The sequence below is a fragment of the Corvus brachyrhynchos genome, unplaced genomic scaffold, assembly GCF_000691975.1.
Source record: "Corvus brachyrhynchos isolate BGI_N302 unplaced genomic scaffold, ASM69197v1 scaffold11, whole genome shotgun sequence".
In the NCBI taxonomy this organism is placed as follows: Eukaryota; Metazoa; Chordata; class Aves; order Passeriformes; family Corvidae; genus Corvus; species Corvus brachyrhynchos.
In genome coordinates, this window is record NW_008236965.1 from 3,573,803 (window position 1) to 3,588,429 (window position 14,627).

The window sequence follows — 14,627 nt, forward strand, 5'->3', positions numbered from 1 at the left end:
GAAGTTATTGCTTTATGAAAAATACCAGGTTGCTTTTTCCTACACAGCACAGTAGCAGAGATGGATTGGCTGACTCAGGGATCAGGCGCTAAGCAACAAGCACATCTCTCCAGTAAAACAGAAACACCTAATAAAACAGCTTCAGTTCAGGAGCTGCAGTGCTGCAAAGAGCCATTTTCCTCCCAGGTGGAACCATACAATCTCTCATATTGTGTGTTAGCAACAGGCTTGAGGGGCCACCACTGTGTAAGTCGGGTAGAGTAATGGGGCAGAGACTCCTGTGGAGTCAAAACCACTACTTGGAAAAAATCCCTTGCTCAGAAACAATGGAGCTGTTTGTCAAAGCATTTTGATAAAATGGCACTCTGAAACAGGCATATGTGCTCCATTAATTCAAACAACATTTCCACCACTCAGTACCAGTTTTTTAGAATGCCGAATTTCATGACACATGCCAGCCGGTGTCCTCGGTTAAATGCTTTCATAGTCCTGGTACCTCCCTTTCCCTCGTGCAGAAAGGAGAGCAGAGAGGACCCAACAGAGAAGTCAGGCCCTAGATCAAAGTTCTCCTGGATGTGACACTCCCCACCATATCGCAGTGGTAACTCATGCCGAGCCCTTTCTGTGCGATTCCTGACACAAACTACTCTGCTACAATGTGCTGCACTTAATCTCGTCTTTATCAAAGGGGAATAACTGTGGGATGAAATCACTTGTTCTACATTAATAAAAAATAAAATCTCAACTGTGCTACTGTGACTGTACCAGCTACAGGAAATATAGCTTACTGATGTACAAACAATGGTAATACCTACAAAGGCAATGGTCCTCTATCAGGTAATAAAAGCAGGATACAATCAGGAATGATTCTTTGAAATAGATAACAGAAAAAAAAATATAGAATGGGGATATGAAAGGAAATTAGGAAATTTCTGAGAGATTTATTAGTGTATAGATCTACAGCTCTAGACCATATTAAATTACACTTTCAGACCATTATATTCTATGCAGTGAGGAATAAATCTAGACTGGCAGAGCTGGACTAGATGACCTTTACAGTTACTCTCTCATTTTTAAAGAATTTCCCAGCTTTGTCATGGAAAGAAATTATGGCAGGCCATTTTTTTCCCCTCATGGTCACAATGCAAAAGAAGGTAATAGAGAAAGTTTAAAACAAAAATTTTCCACAAAAGACTCCAATTGTGCTTCATGATGGACCATAAACCAATCTTACCTCATCTCTAGAGGATTTTGCTTTCCTGCAATAATTAACTCTGTATTTTAGTAAAGATCAGAGAGTATATAGAAATAAATGTAAACTCTCCCATATTCAATACCTATAAATTTCATTGGGGCAACCATTTCCCCAATAAGAGCAAATTAATGGTATTAACTATTTCTTTCAAAGAGAAACAATGCAGATGTGAAAATATTCTCTAATTTGTGGCAGGAATAATATACCTCAAGAACAATGCAGATATTATTCCATATAATTAAAAGAATTTAGCACTCCCTCTGAGGAATCTAAGTATTACTGTTTCACAAAATATATGCTTAAACAGAAATCAAATATAAAAGCTGCACATGCACATCTACTGTCTTCAGTCTTGAGTTCAAAGAAATGAGAGTCTAGAACTGGCAAAGCAGATGTGAGATTACTGACGCACATTCCCGAGACGATTTTAGCTAAGCAGCAATGAAACAACAGAAACTATGCCTTAAATCTGAGCAAGTTGCTATCCTCTCAGCTATTGCCAAAATATCATCTCCAACTTTTCTGCCATGAGGACAGATGAGTAGTGCCAAAGGTTGGCCGAGAGTTCATTCAGCCTCCATCTCACGAGGTTTTCAACACCCAGCTGGGCAAAGCCCTGAGAAGCCTTGTCTGACCTCAGAGCTGGCCCTGCTTTGAGCCAAAGACCAGAGTAGAGAACCTCCTGAAGCTGCTCCCACACTGAATTATCCTACTATCCTATGCAGTTTATGCTGGTATCTGAGGCATCTGGGTTTTTTTTTCTGTAGCAAATTCATTAGACGCCTTTCTCTTGCTGGCATCTTTCCTTCCCCGCTGTCCAACGTTTTACTTGGAATTATGACAACTGGCTATCCATTCACCCAGTTTATCACCTTTTTCTGGTCCCATCATTAGTAAGAGCAATTCATGCCATGTCTGAATGTGGAGTTTAATACAGATCTGAATAGGATTAAGTGAAAGAGATTAACTGTAATAGCAGAGGACTAGACCCAGGAGGCCCCTCTATTCCTCTATGCTGATTGCACTAGTCTAAAAATAATACAAAGCCATCTTCCATTAGCAAGGAATTTATATGCTGTTTCTCTCTATCTTTTTCTCTCAGAAATGTAGAAGATTTATTTTGAAAGTAATTTTTTACCAAACTCAGATGGAATAGCAAAAATTGCCTTTGAGCACAACAATTTTATGGATATGCCAATCATTTTCCAATTGTCACAAGAAAGGAATATTTTGCTTATTGGTTAACTGTTTTACTGTTTTGTTTGTTTTATACGATACACAGTTCACTTATGACTTAGATATAAATTCCTACTCAGATTTTAACAATATGAATACTATTTTAATTACTTATTTTTTGTCTGTTTCATTTGTGAAGTGCTGCATTCAAATGAAAGGATACATACAGTATTGTTTAGATGGTTTCTACTGGGCGTTTATAAGCTGGCCAAATCCTGGAACCACTATTCCAACTTGAGAATGTGAGACATGCTGCTCTCCTGTCTGAATCTGATATATAAACCCACAAATATCCCACTGAAAAAAACCCCACGCCAATGTGTAGGCATTCAAAGCTGCCTGCGGCCAGTGGGATGATTGAGGCTGTGGGACACGATGGCGTTTCAGACTCATGAAAGCAAAAGGTAAAAATTTCCCATTATGTTTCTTTTCCTTGTCCTACTTTCCCTTAGTTAATTTTTTAAGTGTTGTTCTTTCTAAATGTCTCCCAGAGCAAAGGGCTGTCTATACCTGAACTATACTAGATTAGGCTGATGAGAAATGAATACAAGCTCGTGATGCCTTCACAGCACAATTGCATTTTCTTCTCTGCATTGCGTTATATGAAACATTTTACTAGCACTTTTGCCTCTGAATAGACTTTGAGACTTTTAAAATAACTCCAAATCAGATTATTCTATAACTTCATAAGCCTCTCCAGCTCAATTTCCACTGCAATGCAGTGAGTTTCTTCCATTTCACACATGTGGACCTAGTTACCATCACAGCCTTATTTCCTTATTACATGCTCACTGATAGAAAAGGGAGCAAGGAGTTGAAGTTGTAGAAGAGGCCAAACAACTCCCTAAGGCTACAAAAACTAAGGTGAGATGTGACCAGTATAACCTACAGGAGAAAGATGTGTCTTAAATGCTCCAGCCACCTCCAGAGAGGGATATCTGGGTGCTCAGCTTTTACCAGCCAAGCTCTGTGGGACCTTCATAAACATACAAGTACTTGAGAAGAAACTCAGGCACCACAGCAGCTCAGTGTTGGACTTTTCTACTGAGGCACCCAGGAGCCTACTTGGAGACCAGTCTGAGACAGCTATTTTTGAGAAGTCTAGACATCATGAAAAATTACAGGTTTTTCCCTTGTGAAATTTCAACAGCATATGTGCTACTTTTAGTTAAGGTTTGTGTTTTCCTACCTTTGCAGTAGAAGCTAGAATGTGCACAATTATATTTAGACTGTAAAGGGCTAACTTGCAACAAAGCAGTGAAGAAATGATTTTTAAAATAATTTCTTACTGTGGTAATTAGAGACTGAATTTTTTTCCAATTATTTCCAAAACTGTCCATTATGTTTATTTAATTTCTGGATAGTTACTTTAAATCCAGTGCAGTTTCTTACCTGGGAATATAAAAATCCAATGGTTTTTAACTGGAACACAACTATAATTTTTCTACATTAAATAATTATTACATTTTTTAAAAAGAGTTTAAAATTTCCTTTGCTGATGATTAAAGCATATAAGTCTGTAATCTATCTGCAAGTTTCAGTATTATTTATATATATATATTTAAATGGAGATGAAAGACCACAGCAAAGAAGTAACAGTAATTCAAATATTAACAAAAATTATGGAAAAACTATTGGAAAATATTTTTCACTATGCACATAGGTTAAACTGGACTTTGATACCAACTGCTATATTTTTATTCTAATAACAATTACATGTCTAACTATAGACTACTGTGAAAACAGGGAGGAGAAAAAGAAAAAGGGAGCCTTGTTATTTAAACACTGCCATAGCTGGACTCCAAACATTTTTAAGAAGAAAATGTACCAACTCCATCTGCTGTAATGGTACAATGACATTCTAGAATTCAGACACCTACTTAAAATCTGTGCAACTGATTTTTAATTTTTTCTCTACAAAATTTTTTGTTAATTTACAAATATTGATAACAAAAAAATTCACCAAACAGAAATTCTTTAAATACTGTGATATTTACAATTATAGGAAACTGCTAGTTTTTCAGTGGGGTAGTTTTGGTAGGGTTGGATTTTTTTGGTAAATCACTTTGCAGTATGTAATGTATTTTAGATGTCATTTTAAAAATAAGATTTTTGCAATAAATTGATGGGTAGCTTGAGCACAGGTTTATTAGGAAACTAATATGCACATGTTCTGCACTTTTTAAAATGCTAGTTATTGGGTACTACGATTAAAGGGTTTTATAAAAACATGCATATTTGATTCCTGAATTTTCATCCCAAAACTATGCAGTTTAAGTATTTTCACTTTTACTTCCTTTCAGCCTTTCTGCACAGAGGAACAGAAGTAAGGGAAAATCAACCACTTAAGTAGAGTTGGACTTTAAAGTTTTCAAAATAATGAGGTTTTGGTAAATTCTTCTCTGTTGACAACACCCAAATACATACATTTTGAATTCAACTTTTAAACAGCATCTTTCTGTCTTTTTTCTGGAGGGGCTTGTAGGAGGCAAGAAACACCTCAAAATAAGCACAATTGAAGTATAAGTTATTTTGGCTACAATTTACTGTCTCCTCTCCAATTTTATATTATTAGCTTACTATTAGCCAAAACACAGGTTTTTGCAATATATCCATAAACAAATCTTCTTCACTTAAAGTATTCTCAATAAGATCACTGTTGCAGCCAACTGACCCTTGCCTGGCCAGACTGAGGCATCCCCACCAGCTCTGCTGAGAAAACCCAATGAGCTGAACTGGTACAGACACCGTGGGAGGGCTGGAGAGAGGGACAGCTGCAATTGTAACCCTGCTCAAAGCCCTTGTCCTTGCTGCCTCACTGGCAGAGTAGAAAGGAGAGTCCCTGGCTCGCCATGGGTGCTCACTACAGCAGGGATTGCTGTTAATTATGTGATTGAGAGTCACGAGGCTGCACTTCAACCACATGGATGGTTATACAATGCTGAAGAGGAAAAAAAGACGTCTGCCGAAGTTGTGCCAACTTAATACAATTTGCAGCACAAGGACTCCAGCTGATAGCTTTTATTTGATTTTTCCCTTATTAAAAGTAAAACTGGAACATTAAAGATAGTGCATGGGTACATATCTACACGTGTAAATTCAGCAAAATCCCAATGGTACAAAACCTTGATTTATCTCCTCCACCCATTACTCAGCGACCTGTTTCAGAGGTATGAACTTGAAGTGGCACATTTTACTACTAAACTTATCTTATTTTCAAATGCAAATAAAATAACTAAGGAAACTCCTCTAATTAATTAAACAATTTTAAATAGACTGGATATCACATCAAAGTGAGAAGCTGTTATTTTTCTGTCACTTTTCCTAAAACAAGCAAGTCACTATGTATTGCTAAGAACACATGAACAAGTGAGCATACACTGGAAAAGGCAAAGGGATAATGGGAGACAGAAAGGGAGAAGAAACAAGGTCAATAATGTAAGTTTATTTGTGTAGGTTGCAGCCTGTTGTATATAGTAGGGAGTTATGCAAGAAAAAGTAATCTTGCTTTCTAATACATTCAACAGCCTTTTCTTCACATTGCAATGCTGCTTCTAGGCTAAGGGAAAGTTGTATTGATCCAGTAAGGAGCAAATTATTATTAACCTGCTATTGAACTTCTTTTGACCCATGACTCTATCTCCCTCCTAAATAACCACATTATTTTCCTTCAACAGAAACAAAGCACAGCACACCAAGAAAATTCCTACACAGAAACCATAATGAACTCGAGAAACATGATATACCAGAGCTTTCATCTCTTGCGCCCCAAAAGTTCAAGACAATTTTAACTGTGCTGTTTTCTACCTACAGAAATAGATCACATTGAACACCTGCTTGCACATCAGATTAGCAACAGCTCAAACAGTTTGCCTCAGTTTAATAAAAACATTAACACTCTGTGTTGCTTTCTTTTACAATAGTGAGGATGAAAAATAGAATGCAAGAACAACTTGGCTAGAAATCAACATAATGCTGGAAAGAATTTCTAGAATGGGAAAAAAACCAAAGTAGTGAGGAAAATTTGTATGTGAGGATTCAGAAACACCAGAAGAGGGTACAAGAGATGTTTAATTCACAGACACAACACAAATTAGTTTTTGTTTTGCTATGGTATCAGCTATCACATTGGTTATGTCCAGTGGACACAAGCAAACCCTGTTCACTTTCCAAGGCTGCAACTGAAAGGCACCCTTGACCAGACAGTTTTTGATTGCAATGGCAGGTCAACAATATAAATAAAACTGTGAAAACCAGTGATTTTATGCAAGTTTAGTATCCTGACAGAAAAATGCTAGACTGCCACATTCTTGCAATCACTTTAAAATACAACAATTTGAACCTGCTGGCATTTTACAGAATGGCTTTTAGCAGATAAACAACAACCAGGCAGTTCTACATTACCATAGTAATTTTTTTAACATCATCCACTTTGTTTACAGCACAAAAAATAATACCATTTCTGCAGTGGTAATTTAATTCAGCAGTTTAGTTTCTTGATCAAAGATTTTCTGTAGAGCCATGTATAAAAGCAGCAGAAGCAGTTGAAGTCAGCACAATTGTAAAAGCCGCTTTTCTGCAGAAAACCTTCACAGTAAAAAGGTAATCAACCTGCTCACATCAGTGGCTGCAAAAATTCAAAAGGAAAGAGGCCTGGAATTGTAAGGGGAATTCATCATTAACTAGTGGGATGCATTTTTAGTCCAAAGTTATTTAACATTTCTATCAATGGAGTCAAAAAAGAATGAAAACATAACTGAATAAAGGTAACACAGAATCAAAGACCAGTGAATGACACAAAACCTGAATGCTGAGTGAGCAGCATGGCTTCTACTCCAGGGAATTCAGTAAAAGTGAAAAGAAAATAGAGGAAAAAAAGAGAAGAAATTAAATGTGCATGCTTTCTATTTCACAGAATATGCACATTAAAAAATATAATTTCAGAACAAGGAAATGCCACAGCAGATCCCAGATTCCTGGAGTTTCAGTACTCCTTGTTATGGACTTGGGAATCATGGGGGCCAAGTTTGAGGGTCCAGAACCCTGACCCTCACATATTTCACACTTAGGGTTGCTTCAGAGACATGGATTATTTAGCAAGCATACCCAAGAAGTCACAACATGACCAACCATGTACAATGTTATTGTATTTAATAACAAAGAATGCAAGATAGAAGCTTTTAGATTGGGTATATCAGTCTTGGGAATATCTTGCAAGTAAGTGATTTGAAACACTATCATTACAGAAAAAATAAAACTAAAACCAAGTAACAAACATACTTTCATTCCAAGCTATGCTTAAAAGCAGTAACCAGTCCTTTAAACATTTAAATAGAGAAGTAGAGAACAGGAAAGGTTATGCAACCTTTCCATGCAGCTACTAGAAATTTATGTGCTGCGCTGGCATATATACTTTAGGAAGGATGCTTAAGATACTTTAGGATTGAAGATTTGAAGATTTGAAAGAATTACGAGAATGAGGAAAGGATGTGAAAACAATCTTTGAAGAAAAACGTAAGATGCTCATTCTAACTCTTTAAAGCAAGAGAAGTCTACAAAATTATTTGATTATAACCTGTAAAATCCTATATTGGGGGATAAATTTGGTAACAAAAGATGTTTAAATCCAGAGGATAATGGTATATTTATAACTATGGTTGGACACAGAAGCCAGGTAAACACAGGCTAATAGGTGAATACTTCTAACAACAAGAGCAATCAGGGATTGGAGCTACTTAACAAGCCTGGTGGAGTGTTCTTTAGCACTGGGACCTTATACAAACAATTGAGGCACTACAGGTTCAAATTCAGCTAAAGCCACCTGGTAGAAGCTGCTCTTTACTTTAGGAAAATCGACTGGCTTGCGGTATACACAGCACAGAGTCACAGTATTCTCTCTTTCCACAAACCAAACCCAAAAAAACCCTCCAGCTCTTTCACTACTATCAGAGCAGAACCTTTGCACTCAACTCATGTGCATCCAGAGGCTTCCATTTACAAATAAGCTGAAATCTTTGTGAAAAACTATAGCTGCTGATGGTAAAAAAATATTTTGTAATAGGAAAGCCACTCTTTTAGTGATCTTTACGACACAATTTGAGCATAAAGTATGTGTTTTCATTGTCTTATTTGTTATCTGTAGATTAATAAAATTTTACTGTGGACAGATACAAGTTCCTTGTGTGTTATCTGTACTCCCCCATTCTTTATCTGCTCACTGCACTATTTATTTGAGATTTTAAGAAAAGTTCTGCCCAATTTATTTCAAAACCTTTGGCTCTGCTATGTGGCAAAGATGTATGTACCAAAATACTTGGGTGTCATCACTACAAAAAAGAAACTCTGGTCCTGCATGATAGCAGCCAGCTTCCAGAGACAGCATCAGCAATACTCAGCTGCAAAGGGCTGTAAATGCTTTGTGAAGGGCTCCTTTCCATTTCCCCGGGGACAAATCAATAGTCCAAGCTTCCTTTTTCTGTTTACTTCACGCATTTTGCTCCATAGCCAGTCAGCAGATCAATACTGATTTGTATTCTAAAGAATTAATAACCTTTATTTATTTTTATAAAGGGAAAAGCTCCTACTAAACTTTCAAACAGATGCTGAAAATTTAATGGCATTATAGAGAGAGATCCTTTAATGGTAATGATGCACAAGAAGGATTAGCTGATACTGGTGGAATTTGGGGTGTTAACGGTTCAAATGTTTTGTGGATGGATATCCAAAGTAAATGAAAAATGCTTGTTGTCAATTCTACACTTGCTGTTGCTCATTAACTTCCATACCAGTTTTGAGAATCTTCCAGTTCCTGTGTGCATCATTTATTTTTGTACAGAATTTGGATTATGTGATAGAGGGAACCAAAGGAAAAAAAAAGATGATACCTTAAAATAAAAGCTTTTGTCACTGCACAATGTCAGGAACTTAACATATACTGAGAAAGAAATGTCACTGAGAGATGAGTATTCCCTTGATATATGGAAAGTGCTATTGGGCGAATGTCTTATCACATCTAAAATATGTTGTGATCTTCTAACTCCATTTTTTGGACACACTTAAAAATGAGCAAGTTACTGCAATTTTCTTTTTGCATCCTATACAGTAGAACCCCTTCCTTTATATTTATACTTGCATTCCTGAGGTCTGAATGTTAAAAACAGTCACGTGCATTAGAGCTCGCCTTACCTCAAAAGAAAAACAAACGCTTCCCACAAGCTTTCCTGCCATTAGCAGGCCTTTCAAAGTACCTGCAGTAAAGGGGTTGTCTGACAACGCTTAGCATATTGCAGTGACAGACACCTTGGGAAGAAGGTTTCTAGCCACGCAGGAAACTGCTGTACTTCCCTTTCCATCAGCAGCAAGTAAGTCAATGCAGAGATACCACACTGCATTTCAAAAGATACCAGACTGCTACATTCTAGATAAAGGAAGTAAAAGGCTGCTGTCCATCCCGCATCTTAACAGCAAAATCAAGAATTCTGAAGTATTTCTTTGAGACCTAGTTATTGTCTGAACAATAGAAATCAGTACAACAGCAGCAGTCCAAAAGAGGTTTGAACACCACTATAAATCCAAGACTGTCTCTTATCACAAGCACAGAGCAATGACTTTTGTTAATGTTATTTTTACTCACATGGTACAAAGCAGTTTCTGGTCCAGGTGTGCCCATGACTTCTTGTCTCAATGACTCCATTTGTAAACTAGGCAACAGCGAGTAATGACTTGGACTACTACTCTTGTCTCCCTTCTTTTTGGACTTTTTCCCAGTATCCTTTTTGCTATTCCTTTGAAACATGTAGTCTTCTTGACCTATTTTCTCATTGCTCATATAGCGAAGCAATGAATTTTCTGTTGAAAGAAAAGTAATGCAAAACATCATTGTGAATTGTTGCCTGCATGTAAATCCTGCTTCCAAAATACACAATATTCTTGCTAAGATCTGCTGTCAATTTTAACTCTTCAGGACTATTGCACTAACAAAACCCATTTGCTTCTTTGGTTCAGATATAATAAGAAAGCAAACTTCTGGTAGGGAAAATTCAGGATTCTTACAGTTTTCTGTTATATTTTAAATAAAGGGAACAAAATATAAAAGTTGCACATCAATAAATTTTTCCTTGGAGTTTAAAAAAAATGAGCAATGATGGACTTAGGATAACTTTTGGAGGTTTGCTACTTTTTTACCAGGAGTTCCAATGAATACAAAGGCCACACATTTTAAAGTAATTTGCTAGAACATTCTTTGGAGATCATTCACCATATCATACATACTTTCCCTGAATACTCTTCCAGCATGTACCAATTTGTAGCTGAGACTTCCTGACCCAGAAGCAGTGTCTGTCAATTTAGGAAACCTCAGCAGATTTCTCTTTCACAAATTGTCTGGCTTTTCCTTGCATTAATGTGAACTTCTAGTATCCACAATCTGCTGTGGAAAGAGATTCTTTAACTTCAACATGAACTGCACCAGCTCATTTTCCTTTTAACCAGCATCCGACACAGATATTTGATCTCTTTGCTCTTATTTCAGATTAAACACTGACAAACCTATTTCCTTACTTCATTCCACACAAGGTTTTATTAACCTTTTATTATGACCTGCTTAAGTTCCCCAAACTGATAATGGCCAGCCTGCTTAATTAGCCCCAGTTTGGAAGTCAATTCATGCATCTGATTAATTTTTGTTGTCTCCTAAACCTTCTTGAATTCAACTGTGTTTTTCTTAAGAGATTAAGAGACTGGAATTGCACACACAAAGCATGAGCAACAACTGACACAGCAGCATAAGAATACTTCTAAATTTGTCTTGTATTCTTTTCCTAATAATTCCTAAGTGTTTCCTTTTTTGATCCCTACTGAATATTTAGTTAATATTTTTACAGAAATAGCTATCATTACTGTAACATCTTGTTCCTGGCTGATAAGAGCAATCACAGAGGTCACAATTTTGTATGTGGAGTTATGTATCCAAGCCTCAGAAACCAAAATTTTGAAGAACTTATCCTCTTTGATTTTGAGGTAAGTCCCATGCTGCTCTAGAATGTTTTTCATACAAAAAGAACTCTTAAAGACAAAGAAATGTGGTATGTAATTCTCATTTAAGCATAAAAATTATTTATCAGTAGTAATCATACATTTTGCTCTCTAGTATTATAAAATTAAGACCAGTTTCAAAATGGATGGGATAATACAGCTGTATCATTGAAATGCCAACATGAATTTAAGACAAACTGCATGGCTTTGCAGTCACAACTTTCTTTTGCCTGGTTAATCAACTTCCTCAATCCTAAAATAGACTCTGCAAAAAATACATAATAAAGAAAATACCGAAACAGGTTTACAAACATATATAGCTAAGTAAGCTGCAAAATGATGTTGAAATATATAGCTAAAAGCAAGACAAAACCCTTAATGCCTTGTATAAGATGTGTGTTCAGATCACTTACCTCTCCTAGTATCCCTTTTTATTTTATTGGGGTCTTCATAATCTCCCACCCAGTTATATTCTACTGGCATAGAAATAGGCCTCAACTTCCCTGTAAACAGAGGAAGAAATCGAGATCATGCACCATAAGGCAGCATTAAGCTAACATTCTTTAGAAGAAAGAACAAATTACATGCTAAGCTGCCGTGCTACAGGGTTGCTTACGAAAGAGGATCCAGCATTGCCTCTGAACAAGAGGTTAAGACAGGAGTTCTGTTCTCTTTAACAGAAAAGAAGCAGCTAAGTATTTAATGGATTTTCTTTTTAAGTTTAGAAAATAAATCCAGCGCCCTACAAAATCACATTGGAGTGACGTCTGACACTGACAAACACATTTAAATTACTTTAGTTTTCACTGAGCAATATCTACTTTTTATTCTGGAAGCCCCTGGCACCCACACAGGAGAACTGTTTTAAAGCATATGTGAATTGTTGGTAACAGAAACTTGTGCATATCATTGAAGCACCTTCACAAACAGCATATCTGCTTGTGGGCTTACAAGATCCATCAGTGACCAAGTAAGAAAGGAAGCACAGAACCTCTATGTGTAATTTCTTTTGTAGCATTTCATCCACAGATAGCAAAGTATGTTATCTTTGCTAAATTCACCTGGACTTCAGACAGCAAAAGACAGAATAGATGAAGACTATCCTATCTTTTAAATTTTGATTGGAAGCTGCTGAACTGATTTTAAAAAACGCTGTAAACTATGATTTCTCTTTAAGGATTAGACATATATAGTTGGAAATCAGTGAAATCAGTGTGCTATGGAACTTAGTGGGGCCACTAAGAGTGTTCTGAATCCTTTAGCAAGTTAAATAGTGTATTGAAACAAAACAGTAGCATAGCACATGGCATATTATCTGACAGACTGAACACAAAATGTTTTCCCAACAAGATCAGCCCTTGCTCTTTTTAAAATCAATCTACCAGTCACAAACCCAAAAAGTGAGTAAATAATTTGATTTTAAAAGTAGCAAAGCTAGAAGTAAAAACTTCAAAAGTTTTGTAAATTATTTTAGCAGAAAATTCCTACATAAAAGTCTTACTCCACATTTTTGAGGTTAAATCCATGATACACTGAAAAAAAGAGACATGTTTATAATGAAAACAAATATTCAAACATGTCTATCTCCCTGCTGAAGTACTGTGTCCATGGAAAACACACCAATACCATGCAGGCAGCATAATGGTAAAAGTTTTTATTATCTTTTTAAAAAGAAATTGACAAAAAAGCTGTATGTTCTGTACAGACCATAGGATAAGCTCACAAAAACATCACTACTCAGGAAAATCACATGTATTTTAAACTTTTCACTAATCATTCATTTTACTATTTAGGGACACATATTTAAGTCTGATTGAAGCTGGTGAGATTTAGTGCACAAAGTCATTTCCTGAGTGGGGATGTATTTGGCTCATGTTTACTTGATCAGAAGCAGTTCTCAACAGTTTCTTTTTCTAGAAATAAAACTTTCTTTTCTTTGTGAGGCTGAACAATATCTTATTAATAGGAACTGCACACTTAATAAAACAGAAAAGCTACAAAAATTGTGTAAAATCTGATTGTTATCAAAAGTAACAACAAATTTTCTGCAAAACCTTCAGCTGTTCAAATGACCTGCTTTTGTATCCGACATTAAAACTGCAGTGATCAAATTTGTTTCTTTCCTTAAACTCAAGTTTCATTTGCTTGTTACCTCTCCTAACAACTCTGTTTTTAACCCATATGGATTCCCTAATCTCTTTTCCATGTGGAGGACACTCAGGAAAATTTTTATCTATATGTGAACAGGAGCTTTCCAAGGCCAATTAACAGCAACTATATAACAGCTAGAAGCCAGTAAGAGCATGAAAGAGAAATATCTTTGTTAACATTGTCAAAAAATGTCAGAAGATTCCAATAAAGAAATTACAGAGGGCCCTATTAACCTCTCATGAAGGAGGACTGAGAAAATTTTTGTAAAAAAATTGACACCATCACAAAATTAAAGATAAGTATATGTTAAAAACAATTATTTCTCTAGACCTGGGAACTCTCTTTGACCTTCTTTAATGGGTCACCATAAGGCAGAAGAGTGTAATTGTCATTTTCCAGATTTCTGTGAAACCCTAAGGTCATGCCTACCCACAAACCTTATGTTAACAAATGCCATGTGGGAAACTTCAGAATGTAATGTTGAAATGGTAATATTTTTAGAAAATACACTTAAATGAAAACGGACTTGATGATGTGAATTCATTAAAAAGGAAGTGAGATCAAAAGCAAAAGGCTGTAAAACAAATGTGTTAAATAATGACTGATTTCCAGTGGAGTCTTTGACCGATGTCTTTATGACCCTTTCTGCTAACAGAACAAAAAAGCTAAAAAAGCTATCCTATAACAAAATAATGGATTCAGCAGTCCTTGAAGAAGAAATGTGTTCTTCTTCACTCTGGACCACCTGTATTAAAATTTAATGTCTGTAACAGTGAGTACATCTCTGTTAATGGAACTGACTGCAGACACCAATGGTAATACCTGAAATACTGCAGTAATAAAACTGGTATATCAATTTTGAAAACTTAGCAGTTATTTTGCACAGAATGGGCATGGTTAGAAAACACTTGAAAACATTTTGAAATCAAAAGGAAACTGAAGAATTTTCAGC

The 14,627-nt window shown here is 36.1% G+C and overlaps 1 protein-coding gene across 1 annotated transcript in view; it reads right to left on the reverse strand.

The window, feature by feature from the left end:
* CNKSR2 (connector enhancer of kinase suppressor of Ras 2) overlaps positions 1-14,627 on the reverse strand; it is a 173,217-nt gene that overhangs the window by 66,387 nt on the left and 92,203 nt on the right. Inside the window, exons 12-13 of the mRNA XM_017728390.1 lie at positions 11,938-12,027; positions 10,125-10,339 (exon numbers count right to left, since the gene is read on the reverse strand). Of these exons, the coding sequence (XP_017583879.1) occupies positions 10,125-10,339; positions 11,938-12,027 (305 nt within the window). The remainder of the gene's footprint in view (positions 1-10,124; positions 10,340-11,937; positions 12,028-14,627) is intronic.